An 18,645-nucleotide genomic window follows, 5' to 3' on the forward strand; every position below is an offset into this window, starting at 1 on the left:
TAAGTCAGCATTTCCGTTAGTCAACTAACGGAGATGGACAAAAGTACTTCAATCGACCGTTTTAGAAACATGAGGGAGCTTGACCGCACATTTTAGACATGAGGGATGCACACCGCACATTTGTGAAACATTAGGGACCCAAAGTGGAATTAAGCCTAATCTTAACTCTATTTTTTTGAGTTTTAGATTTGTTCTTGACATATTTTTTACGTTTTTAAATAGCATTTTTATAATTATTTTGATTAATCTTTCTCTTGAAAAAAGACTTTACTCTTTTGCTTTTGCTTATTAGTTTTTTGAGATAAATTTATCGTATTTATATATTATTGTTATATCCTAAACTTGTTATCATTTTCCGATGGTAATTTTTTTTTTGAAAAGCCGATGGTAATATTGTATTTATATATTATTGTTATATCATAAAATTGTTATCATTTTCTTATGTACCAAAAAAAATTCCTATAATTGTTATAAATCACATTTTTCTATGCAAAGAAATGGAGGGGAAAAATTATGACATTGATGTTCACTTGAGCTTGTGTAAATGAAAAAAATGTAGGAGTTAATTAAAAAATGCAGGAGTTAACTAAAAATGGCATACAGTTAGATTTGAACCATAAACCCCTTACTAACATATTACCAACATTTCCACTGGGATACATACTGATTTGTTTATAATTTTGTCGTTGTATTTATATAACATATATTGACACAAAAATTTACTTATATATATTTTATTTTTCAAAGTTTTTTCTAGATGTTTGACGAGGCCATGGCCCCCTACATCCTCAAGTAGTTCCACCTCTATTCCAGCCTAAGGTCTAGGGGCACACAACTTCAATATTAGAAGCCATTTTACAAAGTAGGTTTAAATTGTAATTGTAGAAGAAAATTTACAAATCCTGAGTCATAAAGTACATAAACTTGATTGTCTTGACTTAAAGTGTAAAGGGTATTTGCCTGTTTATAATCCTCGAGATATGAATGTGGATAATATCAAACTTTCTTCATGTCAGATCCGAGTCATTGATTTTGTTTCTGACGTTCCGAAAAAACTACGGCTTAAACTACGCCTCGTAGTCATAACGCAATGTTCAAATTTCAAAAATATTTCGAATTGTTTAATATATAAAATTAAAAGCTCAAACTTCAATTAAGAGATCTAAATAAAGAGGATATAAATTGGAGCATAATTTTTATAACAGCTATTGACACAAAAATTTACTTATATGTATTTTATTTTTTCAAAAAATTTCCTAGAAGCTTGAGGGAGCCATGACCCCCTATGTCTTGAAATAGTTCCACCTATATTCCAACCTAAGGTCGGGGGCACATGACTTCCATATGAAAAACCATTTTACAAAGTAGGTCCAAATTATAATTGTAGAGGTTAATTTTCGAATCCCGGTCATATAAAGTACACAAACTTGACTGACTTGACTTAAAGTGTAAAAGATATTTGTCTGTTTATAATCCTCAAGATATGAATGTAGATAATATCAAACCTTCTTCATGTCAGATCCGAGTCATTAATTTTAATTCCAACGTTCCAAAAAAAACCACAGCGTAAACTGCGCCTTGTAATCTGAACGCAACGTTCAAATTTCAAAATATTTGATAGGGGGCACACAACTTCCATATTGGAAGTATTTTACGAAGTAGGTCAAAATTGTAGAGCACAATTATCGAATTCAGTGTCATATACCGTACATAAACTTGATTGGCTTGACTTAAAGTGTAAATGATATTTGTCTGTTTATAATCCTCGAGATATGGATGTGGATAATATCAAACCTTCTTCATGTCAGATCCGAGTAACAAATTTTGTTTCCTATGTTTCAGAAAAACCATGACGTAAATTGCGCCTCGTAGTTTGAACGCAACGTTCAAATTTTAAAATATTTTAGATTGTTTAATATATAAAATTAAAAGCTCAAATTTGATGAAGAGGACATAAATTGGAATAATATTCATATTTCAATAGCTTTTCGTAATAGCCCAACTATTTTGAATGGAAAACACTTATTGATCAATCTTGTACCACATAAATCGTTAATTATATGTTAATTAGTCTCACAGCTATCGACAATAAGATATGAGCTTTTGACTTTCACCCTTATAGATTGATATATTGATGATTTTCATTTTTTTAGAAGTATACCACTTTAATGATAAAAGAATAAGAAAAAAAAAAGAAAAGGTAGGGTGAGTAGAGACAAGGGTGGTAGAGAGAGTCTATAAAAGACCAATGTTGGGGTGTTCATAAGTTCACTGATGCAAAGCTGGAGTCTCCCTACAGCTACACATCACATCATCAACTCATGTTCTCTCTCTTACTCCTTCACTTCACTTTCAATTTCTGTTCCTTTCATCATCTTCCTTCCAACTTCTAAAACCAATTAAAACACTCTTGTTTCAAACTCCATTGTTCCTCTTCTCTCTCTCACAATGGAAACAGAGAAAGCCAACTCCATTCAAACCTACAATCTCCTCTCCGCCATCCCCAAAACCTTCCGCATTCTGGAAATCATCGTCGCCGTTATGCTCCTCTCCTGGACCCTCACGCGCCTCCCCTCCGCCCTCACCGTCTCCGCCGGTTTCCTCAGCTGCCTCGCCGCTAGCCCTCTCTTCATCTTCGCCGTCTCCAACGCCATCATCGCCGCTTTAATCGCCCAATCCGGCCGCTTCTCCGCCCAAACCGCCGCAGATGACGCCGCCGCCGGACTCCACCGCGAGTTCCTCAACAGCCGCAACTCCGTCCCTGATCCTCCCTCTCCCGCCGACGCTCCGGAGTGCCAGGACAAGGAGGTCATCATCTCCGAGACGGTACCGGATACAAACGCCGGAGTGGGTTCCGATGTTGTTAGTTACCGGCGGAGCGAATCCAAGGAGGAGGTTATCACCGAGACGGTTCAGGATAGTGCGGTTGCGGACGCCGGAGTTGGTTCTGATGTGGTGAGTTACCGGCGGAGCCAGTCGGAGAAGTGGAAAAGAGCGGCGCGACGGAAAGAGCTCCGGCGATCGGAGACGGAGAAGCAGCGAGAAAACGGCGGCGATGAAATCTTGTACCCGCAGGATGAGCTGAGCAATGAGGAGTTCCAGCGCACCATAGATGCGTTCATCGCCAAGCAAATGAGGTTTCTGAGGGAAGAGTCTTCCGCCATTGTTGTTCAGAAACCATGTTAGATTTAGAAACTAAGAAAAAATATTGACCAAAAATTGCGCTCAAAAATCAAAATCCAAATGAAATTAATGTTCATATTCCCCCCTATGCTATATAAAATTGACAAATATTCTCTATAATTTATCTTTGAGTTCTTGTACTAGGCCCCATTTGGAAGAGCTTATTTGAGCTTATCTGATAGCATAAGCTCTTATGTCAGTGTTTGGGAGAGCTTATGCAAACAGCTGATGGCCTACCATAAGCTGTTTCGAGCTTATTTTCATAAGCTACTCAGGATAGCTTATGAAAAAGAGCTTATGCTTATATATAGCTTATTTTCGATTTATTTCAATAAATATTTTAAAATAGCTTATAAATAAGCGCTTATGGTTATAAGCGCTTAATTAAGCTGTGATTCCAAACGGGGTCTACCTATGTAGTTTTTATTGTATAAACCACATAGACTTAGTCATATTCGGATGTCGATAATTCCAAATTCAAGATTTATTCATAGTTACATAAATGCATTAAATAAAAGAGGCGATTCAAAAATGAAGCGAAAGCGAGAAATTGAGAATGTTGGCTTGAGTAATACAAACATTGGGAAGAATCCAATGCATCGAACCTAAATGTTCCTCTGCAAGGTTTGTCCACGAAGGGTGACTCAGAGCCCAAGATTAGGTCAAAAAGCATAGTCGATGGACAACAGGTGAATATCTACCCCTTGTTGGTCCCGAGGGACGACCGTCAAATAACTTCCAACTTATTTGTAAGGAATATTCTAGCGGTGTTTTTTTATCGCTATCCGGGTGTGTTGTGTAAGCATGAAATCTGAGAGCACTTTGGTACTCAGTCTAATTTGCCTTGTTGATAATTGAGTTATCTCTTTCGCAATATTAAGTTATTAATTATCTATGTAGATTTAGTTTCTTAATTGTGTCTAATGATAAATTAACCATGTGTAATTCTTCATAAGATTTTTTTGACCAAAATAAGGGTCAATGACGTGGAATAATAGAATAGAACAGAACCAACCATGAAGCTTTAGGAATATATTCCAACGTTTTTTAAATGGTTTACTTGATCAAAATAATAATACATTTGAACAAGAATTGGAATAAATGCTGATCTTATTCTACGGCTGTAGTTGGTAATAGAGGAAAATGGAAATAGTTTGCTGGTTTGATATCGGAAAAAGAAAGGGAATGGAATTGTATTCTTAATATAACGTGAATGGCTGATGCTTAATTAGTTCAAGCAGCATCCAGAAAGCATTTCAAGTGAGCTTGTTTAGATCCAGGTTTTCTCTCGGATCAGTGGATCACATGTTCAAGTTTCATAGAAAGAGGATTATAGAATGAAAAGCAATGGAGTTTGGATTCTCAATTCCTCTAGTTGGTAACTTCAAAGACCAGTCACATTTATTCAAGATAAGGTTAATGACATGCCCAATATCATGCTTCACCCAAATGTCTCTTTATCTCTCTTTATCCGAAATTCGAATGATTCAATTTATATCTATTTATCTAAAACATTCACATCAATTTTATATCTACAGAAATAAAATAAAATGAATTGGTCAAATTTACAAATAAAGATAAGTGGGAATTAACTTTATTCCATTAATATTTTCTAGGCTTAAATATGTTGGAGGTCCCAGTAATACTGAGGTTCTTTAATTTAGGCCCCTACAAATGATTTTTTGATCAGATTAGGATAAAAGTCATATAAATAACTTCATCCCATTATTATTTCTAAGCTTAATATTGAAGTTCTTTAATTTAGGTCCCTTCAAATTGTTATTTGAAAAATTCCGTGAAGATAAATTAATATGGTGGTTTTTTCCCCTGCCTATTACAAAAATCACACAAACCTCACCACTAGGCTGCAGGAAAGCTTGGTGTTATTTGTCCATGGTTTTGTATTTATTTAAGATATTAGACAAAACTTATGTCTCCATCTTTCGGATTGATCATCAATTTTTTCAGCATCCTAAAATGTATTTCTTTTTCTAGACTCACCGTTTTTTTAAAGTGTTCATCTTCAAAATAATCTAGAAAAATTACATAAATCTTCATCTTTTAGTGAATTGGAAGATGAAACCCAAAAATTAAACCCAGCAAAGGCAAGGAAAGAAATTCAGAGCTAGTGGAATAATGTTTGGTTCACACCTCAAAGTAGAGGTGGAAAGAGGTGGAGGAGCAGAGAGATAGGAAGAAAAAAGAGAGAAAATAAAAGATGTGATAGATGATTTGATTGATAAAAAGAGAGAAATAAATAAAAAATAAAGGTGGAAAAGATGTGAGGGGTGTGTATGTATCATAACTCGAGCTAGTGAGGAAGACAAAAATCGAAGATAAAGATTAAATTGATGAGTCTGGAAGATGAAGACATAAAAAGAAAAATTTAAATTGATGAATTAGAAAGATGAAACTCAAAAATCGAACCCCAAGCCCACAAATTATCATCTTCTTCTTCTTCCTCCCTGTGCTGAATAGTGAACAACAACCCAACAACCACAAGGAGGAATGAACGAAAACCTTGATGAGTTGATTCCTAACACTAACCCCTCTCTCTCAAATTCAAAACCCTTCGATCTAAGCATTGTTCGCGTATGAAAGTGCATGCACAAAAACATAGCAAATGGAAGAAGACTCATATGTTCAGTGAATTAGAACCTTTGTGAAGAGAGAACAAAAAGTAGTGGGACCCTTATCTTTTTCGGGTATTGATTATTTTGTGAAGAATTGGCCTGACGACTATTGACATTTTTTAATTTTTTTTCATTCTTATCATTTACCACATTACTCTTTCCTTTGGTATTGACCATATAAAGGTAAAGTTGACCTAGGAAAGTTGAGAAAGGAGGAAGAAAGAAGAAGGGGCCTATCGAGAGCTCAAGCGGGACTAAGGGAGCCGAAGATGTGGATGATGTGGCGGAACCAATAGGGAAGGAGCTGATGGTGCTGTCAGTGGAGCTGTCAGAGCCTTATGTCGTCTTGACTAGGGCGCGGAGCGCAATCTTGATAGGTAAACGCCTTGGCATGACATACGATTGCACAGATGGTGTTGCCCAGTTCCAGATTGCAGCCCAGATCAATTCGCGCTAGCCTTCCTAGGTTTGTACAGGTCTAGTTTTAGGTGGTTGGTTTGATTTGGGGGTCTTGTGGGGTTTTTGGTTGTCCCTGATCTTGTGGTTTATAGGATTTTAGGCTGGTGCTTTGGGCGGGTTGAGTTTGCCGATTTTACTATTTTTTAAGCCCTTTTGAGGAGGGTTGTAAATCCATGTCATTTCCTCATCAATGGGTATTCATTTTACTTTGAAAAAAAAGTTGACAATTTCTTTTAAAAGTTAGTTGTCCTATTCTCAATTTCAATTAAACCAAACAAAATAAGAAATTATCAACTATATATCTTCTATTTTTTTCACCACTTTTTATCTATTCATATTTTATCTTCTCATTTCCTTTAGTATATACTTCTCTTTTGAATTCACATTGTGTCTCTACATCAATAGAACAACTCAGAGTCGCCAATGATCCATATTTGAGAAACAGAAAATCTTTAACTATCAATTCAGTATCATTCACCTAGCCATGCATTATGTTACCACATTGTGCTAACTACAAATTTGATTTAGCCTGTTCCTGTGAAATTATTACCACTCACTTTTTCTTATTGCTATACATATTGTCTTGTCAATCAGTCTGTACTTACCATATCGCATTCACCACCCCGTCCCCCACCCTCTTCCAACTTTTTTTTATTTTTATTTTTTAATGTGCTTTTGCCTTCGGCAAAAGGTTTCTCCCGTGTATAATTAATCCCAATCATTGTTAAATTATGTGTTGATTATTATAAAAACAAAGTTTCTGTATTACTAGCTTCCATTTTCCTTGTTACACTTTTACTTTCTGTCCAAGAGATTATATAATCTTTGATAAATCTTGATTATGTTGCCGCCAAGCCTTTCCGTTTTTCCAAAATGTCCTTTTTCCCTTCCATCCTTTTTGCTCCTCTTATTGGGATTGTCATGATTACTTCCACAAACACATGAATATTGGAGTGGTTAGGTTAGTTTTCTCATGGAAATAGATGTATAATTCTCAAATTCTTATTTTAAAAAAATCTCAAATTCTTGAGCAACTTTTACTTTCATTAATTAACTTCATGGAATAATAGGCAAAAAGTGATAAAGGAAAAAGAAGTTCACGAGGAGCTCAAGCACTTTCACGCTCACAAACACCTCATCACCCATTTTGTTGTCTTCAATTCAATTGGTTTCCTTTAGGGGTCTTATATCACTTTGTGGGTGTGTTTGGATGCACGTTGGATCATGTCTGATCCACGTTTAAAGACCTCAAACGTGATTTTCCCATCTCCATTGATGTTTGGATGCTAAATGCTGATCCAATTCTGGCCCCAGAATTGGATCCATCCTAACACAACAATTTGTTGCTTCAGCATCAATGCTGATCCAATTGTCCCCTCACCCTTTTACAGATCCAATTCAAGTCTATCAGATCCAATTCCTGATAAATGTATCCAAACATAAATCACGTCACTCAAACTCACGTTTACCAGATCCAATTCTTCCAGATTCAATTCTGGCCAGATCCAATTCTGCTAACGCTAATCCAAACACACACTGTATAAATTGGCTGGAGTAACATGGTTTATTTGGTAGTACTTGTAATGATTTTTTAGTGGTGGGTACCAACAGATTGCTGCTTTATTGAGGGCAGAGACAAAAGCATTAAGCATTAAACAAATCTAGCAGCTTCTCCTATCCATTGGTCGGAGAAAATTTTGATTGACATTGGGGCTTTTTAAAATCTAACACTCAATTATTCAGAAAAGTTGAAATCTTCTATAGTCATTCGAAAATATGCAAAATCAGAAGGTGTTTAACTCAGAAAAGTTAACTGTTTGGATTAGGGTTTGTTACAATTAGTTTGAAAAAGTGATTTTTGTTGAATAATGCTATGAAAATTCAATTGATGCAAAAGCTATTCTTTCAAATTTATAGAAAAATTGATTTTGTGTCTCAAATCAATTCTCTAAAATTACTCTTATATCTTGAACCAATTATATATTTCAAAAGTTTAAACTTGTTGGTTAAAAAAAAACACATAATAATTTTTATATTATACTTGTAATAGGCGTCATCATTCCCATTGTGTGAAACTCATTTTTTTCTTATGATAATGGAGCAACAATAATTAAATTCTAAACCATTTGATTATAGAGGTTTTGGTATCATGTAAGAAGAAATTATTGATATGCATCTGATTAAGAGGTCACCCTTGAGACATTGTTTGTGGCTTGACGACCATTTGATTGTCGAGACTCTAATATCATGCCACATATCAATTTTATTTTTTGGTGTAAGACATGCATCCTCTTCGAAAGAATTATGTTCGAGTAAAAAACATATATATTTTTTATGAGATTAACTCTTCTAATAGAGTTCTTTCCGTCTATAAGAGTAGAACCGAAACCTGGAGAATCAATTGGTAAAGAAAATTTGAATTAATAATTTTGCATTTTACTTCTAATATTCCAAGCATGACTATTTTCGGATAAAATTGATTTTACTTCATCAGAATTATTTTTAGATTTTTTTAAGGTGAAACTAAACACTCTCTAATTGTGAGGGCCAATTTTGGGTGTTACTAGCTTTTTTTTTTTTTTACACTCTTCTACCAAGCTATTACTCTAGTATGCCTATATAAGGGACCCACTAGCTTGGAAAGCTCTATATTCCCAAACCCACTTCATTTTTTAAACAGCATAAAAACAGGCAGGGTCATGAATTCATGATTATGTTTAAGGTTCAGACAAATGTTTTTTCAAATTTTATATTATCTGCCCACCGGCATAATCTAATCCAATTCATGTATTAAACAGTTTAAAGAATTGAGCATTCCCATCTTTATTGATTTTTAAATGGCAAACAAGGTTCCTTTGAGTCAGCAATAACAAAGACTGCAACATGACCCCATTTTTATCCTAGTGAAATTACCAAACAATATCTCACTACCCAAAACTGCAAGCATATTAACCTTTCTTCAGGTTTGTACCTATTACAACCACAGTCACCAATCATAGGAAGAGAAATCATGTAAGTCAGAGTGGCAGATAGATACCTTGCCTCTCTTCCCTGAGTCATCAGCAAGAGCTAGCAATGAAGGCTATAAGACAAAGCAAATGCTGGCTTATTATCTTCCAGCAGTGATACAGATCATCCATTAATGGAAACTTGGACAGATTTGGGAACATGATAGTCTCTGTATCAAGCACATTTTGAATCCCAATGTGAGGGAAAAGGATAGGGCTACTGCCTCTACAGGTGATATTGAAAAGCAACCCAAATTGAAAAGCATAAATACAGAGTAAAACAAAACAGGAGAAAGGACAATGAATCAATTATAGTAAACAGAAAAGGAAAGACTGGAATTTTTACAGCACCATCACTCCAGCAGGAAACTATGACGGATTAAGTAAGTAAAAGTCCCATGAGCGTTGAACTATTTATCGCAGGAGGGAAAAGAAGTATCAAATCGTTGTTCTTTAAATAAATTGTTATAGCAATTTAGACTCGGATGTTGTAAAGGCCAACAAATCTCTCCAAGAGTATGGCTTGGCTTCTGAAGATTAAATTTTTGACATAAGAATTTAAATAGCTACTTCTTACCACTTTTGAATTCAACTAAAAGAAACAAATTGTTGATACACGTCTAGACAAGGTTTAGAGTTCAGGGGTTAGAGTACATGTTAATTTCTCAGTTGCTTGCTTGGTTGCAAAGATATATATATATATATATATATATATATATATATATATATATATTAGGACTACCATACTGAGTCAAATTTTGAGACATATATTGTATATAAATTAAAAAAAATTAATGGTTAAATTAATCCCTAATTTTATAAACGAGTTTGATTTTAATCATTTGACAGAAAAATAAAGTTTAGTGACGGTAAAAATAACTTGTAATTATGAAAATGATCGCCTCTAAACGTCATTTTTCCACCAAAAGACTAAAATCAAACTCACTTATAAAATCACACACTAATTCAACCATTATTTCTAAAAAAATATACTCCAAGCCCTCTTCTGGATTATATCCAAAGATTAATCTATCATTAGATCAATGAGTTTCAGCAAAAGAAGAAAATAACTAATTAGTGGATAGAAAAGTTTCCAGCAAAATTATTGTTTTGGCATGTCTGTAATTTAGCCTTTTGGCCTAGTTACAGTAAGGATGAGTTAGGTTCCTAGAATATATCCTATTTTATACTATATACTATTTTCAAAATTAAAAAGTGGGAACTCCGTCAAGTGTCACCTCTCATTGTATGTCTTCCTTCATATATTTTTACTCTCATACTATAATTAGTAGTAGATACTGTTATATTTATATTTTTAATTTTTAGTAATTAAAATATTAAATATTTTCATATTTAATGAACTTGGGACAAGACGAGACCGGATTGGGTCTGGACACCCTGATCCTCCTCAATAACACATTCTTTCCAACCCCTAGTGAAATTAGTTTACCAAAAAGTAAGTATTGAATTACATTTATCCTCATCTATGTTGGCTGCATAATGCAGCTGCCAGAAAGGATCTCAATTCGTGTTAGGACATATATTAGCAAAACTAGTTCTGATAAGAATAATTTATCTTGACCTTCCCTCAGTCATTTTCATATTCTTATTTACTTGTGACACGCTTTATATAGTGTATAAATAACATTTTCTATTAGTTGTCTCTCTCCCATTTTAAAAAAATATATCTTTTAAGCACAGTTGAAAATTACATTTGATGTATTGAAATTTAATTAAGTATGGTTAATAAGACCCCATAATGCGTGAAATGTGAAAAGAAGTCAAGATCTTTAGTTATATTCAATTGAGTTCAACTTAAAAACCGTATGCTTAAAAGATGTGAGTTTCTTAAGTGTGTGTTTGAATTAATGTATGCATAATTAATTATGGTAGAATTGGTTCTAATAGAGTTGAGTATTGTATGTGATTTATTTTTTGATCTATTTATAAAAATTAATGTTATAAAATTCAATTATAAAATCATATAACTGATTATGTTTAACGTAAAAACGGCTATTTATTGTGGCAATTTGAATTGATTCTCTAGAATTCCATTTTGCTTTTATGATGCACCCGGTCATCATTTCAACTACTAAAAAATAATTTTAACCTAGTAAAATCATTTTTATATAATTGATTGTGATATCCAAATCAAGCTCTAGAATTCATTATGGAATGATATGACAGAGGAGTGTTCTGTGCTCTTTCAAACGAAGAAAACTAAACAATAATTCATCACCTCCAACTTTGAGACATATGCAGTTAATAAAGAGAGGCTAAACTTAGTAAACTACACTAGCTATTCAATGCCTCTACCTTTCTGTCTTTAATGCAAGGTTCATGCTATAAGGTGGGGCCATCAAGGAACCATAAGACTTTTGTATTCAAGGGCTATATACCTATAATAAAGGGATGTTGGTCCTGCGGTAGCATGCTGGAAATTTTCCTTTTCTTTGCTAGTTTGTGATAATTTGGCAGTGTGATCAATTGCCTACACATTTTACTAGCTGGTGAAATTTGAATTTGAATTTGGCCTGAGCTGCTAGTCACTCTCACATCATCAATATAAGTAGTGTTTTTTTATCTAATTTTCGAACGAACCATTAATTCAGTTGACAATTTGGCTAAGCCTAATAACCTCAAATATTGATAGGTAACTAAGAATGTGACCCTGCAAAATCTGACGGTTCTAGACTAACCTTGCATGGAAGAGTCTTCTTCATTACTTGTCCCCAAAGTCATGCATCAATAATTGTTGAAGATTCGAAGAGTGCCAAGTTCTGATTGAATATGGAAGTTCTAGGGTATAGACACGTAATTCATATTTTCATTTCACTATATTTTGATCTTTAACTGTTCTAAAAGTTAGACTAAGAGCATGTTTGAAAAACTCAAAATCCACGTTTAGCCTGATCCACGTTTTCAGAAGTAATAAATAATTGCTTTTGGACTCCAGGATTCATGTTTGGAATCGAGTGTGGTAAAGATTAAATTGTCTCCCTAAAAGTGCATTTCTTAAGTATTGACATTTCGACATTGGGAGTTCAATTAACCACTTTTAATTACTTTGACCTACACTCATTTGAATTGAAACAATGACACACCATAATTGACAAAACAATTAAATTAATTAATTAATCAATCTATGTTATGTTTAATTACTAATTAGTCAATTAAAAGTTTTAATCAATCAATTCTACCATCTAAATCCTTGTCAGATTTCTTCAATTGTCTGTTGTTTCTAACGGGATGGAGCCCCAAGCTTGCAAACAGTTTTGTATTGGGCCTAAGTGGGCCGTAAGACCCAATTCTAATATCCAAATGGGCCAAAACAAATCCTAAACTAAATTAAAATAAAGGGAGTGAAAGATAAAAATAAAAGTGTTAATAGTTAAAAAGTGTCCGTAATTATAAAAATGACTCACTAAACGTTATTTTTTTATCAAAATTAAACTCACTTATAAATTCAGGACCAATTTGACCATTAACCCAAAATAAAAGGAAACGGAAAAAGGAAGAAAGGAAGGTCACGAGGGGGAGAAGAAAGAAGAAACACTAATTCCTATCTTCTGCCGCCACCTTTCAACTCATCAGGCAAGTAGTGATCAAGTTGTTGCTCGACTAGGTGGTGGTTATGATTTATGACCGCATTAGTAGTATGTGTCGAAGCACAAGTTGTTTTGATATATGCCTATTTTTTGTATTTCTTATTTTCACTAATCAATTATTGGGTTTTCGGTTTTTTCCTTTTATATTTTTTTATTAGTTAATTAAACTTAGCTATAACTAAAAATAAGAATAAAAGTGAAGTTAAACATTAAAAATAAATTACTCCCTCCGTTTCTTATTAACTGTCCACTTTGAAAAAAAAAATTTATTCCTATATATCTGTCCACTTAGAGTTTCAAAAGAGCAATAAATGATGTTTTTCCATGAAATATCCTTGCAGGAACAATAAATGCGGAAAGATAATATACGTTTTAAAAGGTGAAATAAGAAATCAAATAATACTTTTATAGAGTTTCAAAAGAGCAATAAATGATGTTTTTCCATGAAATATCCTTGCAGGAACAATAAATGCGGAAAGATAATATACGTTTTAAAGGGTGAAATAAGAAATCAAATAATACTTTTATGAAAAGTAACAAAATTAATGACACTCCTTAATATGTGTATTTCTTCTCTTACTGGACAGTTAAATAGGAACGAAGGTAGTACTGAAAATAATATAAAATTAGGTGCTGAGATAATTAATGACATCATCAAATATTTAACCAATTATATCTACCATTTTATTATGTAATAGCTGTCTTCATTATTTTTGTTTAATTGAGGTTTGTAGTAGTCTATTTTAGGTGGTCTTTCTATTTGAAGATATAGGAGATGCGACATACAAGGGACATAAGGGCACAAAGGGACAAACCGACTGCCAATATTATGTAAAATATCTTATATTGTGCAAGCTGTCCACGGAGCCCAAAAATTGCCTAATAATGACTTGTTGAGTTTGTGTTCACGTAAGTATTTCTCATCTGGTGACAATCTATGTTCCCCCGTTATTTCTCTTCCACACATTGGCATGCATGAATCAGTGCCAAGAAAAATATGTTTTGCATTTTTAAAGATGATGTTGTTCGTTGAAAATGTGATAGAGTAGAGTTTCTTGGTTTTTGGGCTAGCTTTACATCTAGTTTCAAGTTTCAAAAAAAAAAGTTAGCTTTACATCTATATATACTGTGATATGGGGCTCTGATTAAAGGCAAAGAAGCACCAAAAGATTGAGAGTGCAACAAGAGAAAAAGAATGGAAGTAGCACAAGTACTACACATGAATGGAGGTTCTGGAAAAGCAAGCTATGCAAACAACTCCATACTTCAGGTATCAATACCATAATAACATGTATGTAAATGTAACGGTATAAGTTTATCCGTTTACTTTTCTAAAAAAAATAAAATTATCCGTTTACTTAATTTTCTGGCTACTCGCCCCACCCCAATTTATGGCAGTTTCTAACCAATACAAATTCTACATTCTGTAAGAGTTATAAATTGCCACAATATTGTTGTGTCTTTGTTGTGATATCAAGTTGAGTAAATTCTACATTAGAAGATAAAGACAACTTTAAATGGTTTATAAGTGAGGGAATCAATCCACAATTGTGATTTGCTCTTTAATACCCGGTGTGATAATTTTTTGTAGTTGAAATCATCTCCTTTGACTCAATAGTTGTTTCGCGCTTTATGTCATTGGTGATACAGCAAAATGTAATTTCCTTGACAAAACCCATCATAGAGGAAGGCATAACCAGTCTCTTCTACAACATGCTCCCAACAAGCTTGGCAATTGCAGACTTAGGTTGCTCTTCTGGACCAAATACTTTTTTTGCAGTGTCAGAAATTATCAAGGCTGTGGAGAAGCTCTGTCAAGAGTTGAACCATAAATCTCCTGAATATAATGTCTTTTTCAATGACCTTCCCGGGAACGACTTCAACAACATCTTCAAGTCCCTTGACAACTTCAAAGGGAAATTACATGATGAAATGGAATCTAGGATTGGTCCATGCTATTTCTTTGGAGTTCCAGGTTCTTTCCATGGGAGGATTTTTCCTAGTCGAAGTTTGCATTTTGTTCATTCCTCTTACAGCCTTCAATGGCTATCTAAGGTTTATACTACTCCCTCCGGTCCTATTTATAAGCAACAAAAAAAAATTCACATAGTTTAAGAAAAATAGTTAAACTAGATAAAATGCATTAAATATGTCTTGAATCAAAATAAACTTCTAAAATTACCCTTTGTTATTAGTATTGGAAAGTGAGAAAGAGATATAATAATTAATGAGACACATTTTACAAGTTAGAATTAATAAGAGCATCATTGGAAAAAAATAATTAATATAGCTCAAACTTTCATTTGGTTCTTATAAAAATGACCAAAATTTTTCATCTCTTTCATGCTTATAAATAAGACCGGAGGGAGTAATTGATTAACACTTTTTCTTATTTTGATTAATTAAGGGTGATCACTTTATATTTTAACAGTTGTTCAATGGTTATTAATTAGGTTCCTGAGGGTATAAACAACAATAAGGGCAACATTTACATTGGCAGCACAAGCCCCTCAAACGTTTACAAGGCTTACTACAAGCAATTTCAAAGTGATTTCTCTTATTTTCTCAAGTGTCGAGCAAATGAACTAGTGGAAGGAGGACACATGGTTCTAACATTTGCGGGAAGAAGAAGCAACGATCCACAGAGCAAGGAGTGTTGCTTCATTTGGGAGCTTATGGCTACGGCTCTTAATGATATGGTCTCGCAGGGAATCATAAAGGAAGAGCAAGTGGATACTTTCAACATTCCTCAATATAATCCATCCTTGTCTGAAGTAAAATTAGAAGTTATAAATGAAGGTTCATTTGTCATCAATCGCATGGAGGTGTCTGATGTGAATTGGAGCACTTTAGGGAACCAGAATAATGATTTTTATTTTGAATCTAAAATATCTAAGCAACTCAGTGAGGGTGGATACAATGTTGCACGGTGCATGAGGGCTGTGGCTGAACCATTGTTGGTTAGCCACTTTGGTGATGCTATCATTGAAGAAGTTTTTACTCGTTACAAAGAAATCTTGGCTAATCGGATGTCGAAGGAAAATAGTTTCATCAACGTTACTATTTTATTGACTAGAAAAGCATGAGAAAGAAGCTTGAATCTACTATTTATCTTTGAGTAATCTCAAAAATAATTTCCTTTTGTTTACTTTATTTACCTAGCTGCTAATTAGCTAGGGAGTATCATGTTGTATAATTGTTTGTGATTGAAGTTAAGGAAAGAAACCTAGGAGTATCATGTTGTACCTGGACTAGTAATTGTTTGTGATTTAAGTCATCTATTAATAAAAATATACTAAATATTTCAAAATTATATTCTGTATTTGTGTGTTACAAGTAACGGTAAAGTTCTATGAGAAATTTTGGAGGGCTTGCATAAGGTCTGCAGACACATCCATGACATGAGAGTGCAGACCCATGACTTAATTATTATAAATAGTTGGTGCTTATATTTTAAGCTTAAATATGTCTTTGATCTCTCTAAAATTAGGGTCTTTTGGTTTATGCCCCTTTAAATATTAGCCTTATGTGGTAGAGCATTTTCTTGTAGTAAAACCACTCTCACATTACTTGAAACCCACCACCACAACCAGTACCTTGCAACCTAACCTACACCTTCTTCACATTTTCTTGTAGTAAAACCACTCTCACACTACTTGAAACCCACCACTACGATCATTGCCTTGCAACCGAACCTACACCACCACCACTGATTCTCACTACTACTTCATCGTCTCACCCAACACCCTTCATTACCATTGTCATCATCTATCATCCACCAATGTTGTCGCTCTGACACTCTATATGACCTTACACGACTAACAATGGAGGGTTATTAGGTGGTGGAGGGTAGTGGCGCTAGTGATGGGTGGGGGTGGAGGATACAATGAATTAGTAGCAAGATTAGAGGGTGACAATGGCAGTGGTAGAGGGGGTCAAAAATTGGTGCAGTTTATTGTGCAGTGGTGAATGACAATTAACAATAATAGTGGAAAAATGGAATTTATAAGTTGTCATTCTTTTAAGGCTTAATTGCAGTTTTCGTCCCTGATGTATAGCGCTTGTGCAATTTTGGTCCCTTTTGTTTAAAACGTGCAATTTTGATCCACCTAAGTTCTGGACGTGACAATTAGGTCCTTCTGTCAAATTGGTAACAGAAGTTGCCTATGTGGACTTAACTAATGACCTGGAACTGACAATGTGTGACACTGAAATGCCATGTCGTATTTCCTTTTAAAAAAATAATTAATTTTCTTTTCATTTTAATTTACTTCTAAATTGTATTTTTAATAACCCTCCTTCATCTCTAGAGATACAGCACCACCGCCCCACCGGTCACCACCGCCAGTCGCTTCTTCTCCTTTCTCCATCGCCCCACCACCACTCAAGCATCGCACTGCCACACTCTCTCTTTCTTCTTTCTTTCTTCTTCTTCTTCTTCTTCTTCTTCTTCTTCTCCTCCCACTCACCACTCCCTTCTCAACACCAAAAACACTCACCCCATCGATCCCTCTTTCCTTCACCTTCTTCTTTTAACACACAGGAACCGACGGAGGAGGAGCGAAAATAGGAGCCAAGCTTTCATTGTCACGACCAGAGAATCGAATTCCACTCGATTTCAATTTTCAAACTCTACCCAAATCCAAAAAAGTTCAGAAAAACAACAAATTGGTTGTTGAGGACGGTGTGGGGATCGTCGATGAAGCGAACCATCTCGTAAAGCACCCTCTCGACGGCGGGATGAGGTCGATACTGTTGACCTTGTCAGTGTTGATGAGGTCGCAGAGGTGGAGATTGGTGGCCCAATCGGGTTCGTCGAGGGCTTCGGAGGTAGCGTCCTCGACGAGCTTGTCGACCTGGGTGATTGAGGAGGAGGGTTTCTGGGTGAAGGGGTGAGGGTTTGGGTTGATGAGCGTAGGAGGGAGAAGGTGAAGGGGTTTGGGTTTAGGTATGATGAGCTGAGTGTGGGAGGGAAAAGGGGAGGGGTTTGAGGTTGATGTTGCTGGGTTTTGGGTGGGGGTGTTTTGATTATGGGTTTCTTCAGATTGAAAGATGAAGGTGAGATGATGAAGAATTGAAGATGATGAAAGGGAAGATGAAGAAGGGGCGGTGGTTTTTTCTTTCTTTATGAGTTTTTATAAATTAATTTAATTAATATTATTTTTATTTATTTAATTAGGTGGCATCCCAGTGGCGCACAAAGTCACATCCATGTCATTAATGAGCTCCACATAGGCAAACGGCGTTAACGATTTGACGGAAAACTAACGGAAGGACCTAATTGTCACGTCCAAAACTTAGGTGGATGCAATTAAGCCTTCTTTTAATCAAAATCCCAACACAAACAAAAATTGAAATTTAATTTTTTTTAAGTTTTCAAATCTTAAAACAAAATCATCTCGAACTTGACCTAAGGGGAAAAGTAGAAAGAAAGATGTAAGAGAGAATTAGAGAAGAGGGAGATGAACTATGCTCTTTGGTTTGCACTTGGCATGAAAACGAGTTGGTATCATCTCCACTGCCACCATTCCTGCCATGGCCACCACCGTCACCACTATCACCACATCAGTCGCCGTCGCCTAGAGATGACAGGAAAACCCACACCCACAGGGCCCAACCCGAACCGAACTCGAAATTTCGGGCGAAACCCGATTTCTTAGGGTTTGGGTTTGGGTTTCCCCCGAATTTTAAAACATGTTTGAGTTTGGGTGTGGGATTGATTAAACCCGCACCCAAACCTAAACCCGATGCCTT

The 18,645-nt window shown here is 35.0% G+C and overlaps 2 protein-coding genes across 3 annotated transcripts; both read left to right on the plus strand.

The window, feature by feature from the left end:
• The first annotated feature begins 2,257 nt into the window (after positions 1-2,257).
• LOC130711846 (uncharacterized) lies at positions 2,258-3,303 on the plus strand. Its single transcript, XM_057561609.1, has one exon. It carries the CDS (start codon positions 2,449-2,451, stop codon positions 3,184-3,186), a length of 738 nt encoding a protein of 245 aa, XP_057417592.1. The 5' UTR covers positions 2,258-2,448; the 3' UTR covers positions 3,187-3,303.
• Positions 3,304-13,817: 10,514 nt separating this feature from the next.
• On the plus strand, positions 13,818-16,204 carry LOC130713538 (S-adenosyl-L-methionine:benzoic acid/salicylic acid carboxyl methyltransferase 1). 2 transcript variants are annotated; one of them, XM_057563309.1, is made up of 3 exons: positions 13,818-14,161; positions 14,483-14,946; positions 15,345-16,204. In XM_057563309.1, the coding sequence occupies exons 2-3, from the start codon at positions 14,524-14,526 to the stop codon at positions 15,975-15,977; spliced, it is 1,056 nt and encodes a 351-aa protein (XP_057419292.1). In that variant the 5' UTR covers positions 13,818-14,161; positions 14,483-14,523; the 3' UTR covers positions 15,978-16,204. The 2 variants fall into 2 exon arrangements, with proteins under 2 accessions (XP_057419292.1, XP_057419291.1); XM_057563308.1 differs by having other exon boundaries at positions 13,819-14,161; positions 14,542-14,946.
• The last annotated feature ends 2,441 nt before the right edge of the window (positions 16,205-18,645 follow it).

This window comes from Lotus japonicus, chromosome 4, assembly GCF_012489685.1.
Source record: "Lotus japonicus ecotype B-129 chromosome 4, LjGifu_v1.2".
Taxonomy (NCBI): domain Eukaryota; kingdom Viridiplantae; phylum Streptophyta; class Magnoliopsida; order Fabales; family Fabaceae; genus Lotus; species Lotus japonicus.

Bases quoted from the DNA above. Each gene is read 5' to 3' on its own strand.
- LOC130713538 (XM_057563308.1), top strand. From the start codon at position 14,087: ATGGAAGTAGCACAAGTACTACACATGAATGGAGGTTCTGGAAAAGCA. The intron at 14,162-14,541 runs GTATCAATACCA...TTGGTGATACAG, and splicing joins CAAACAACTCCATACTTCAG to CAAAATGTAATTTCCTTGAC. The intron at 14,947-15,344 runs GTTTATACTACT...GTTATTAATTAG, and splicing joins GCCTTCAATGGCTATCTAAG to GTTCCTGAGGGTATAAACAA.
- LOC130711846 (XM_057561609.1), top strand. From the start codon at position 2,449: ATGGAAACAGAGAAAGCCAACTCCATTCAAACCTACAATCTCCTCTCC.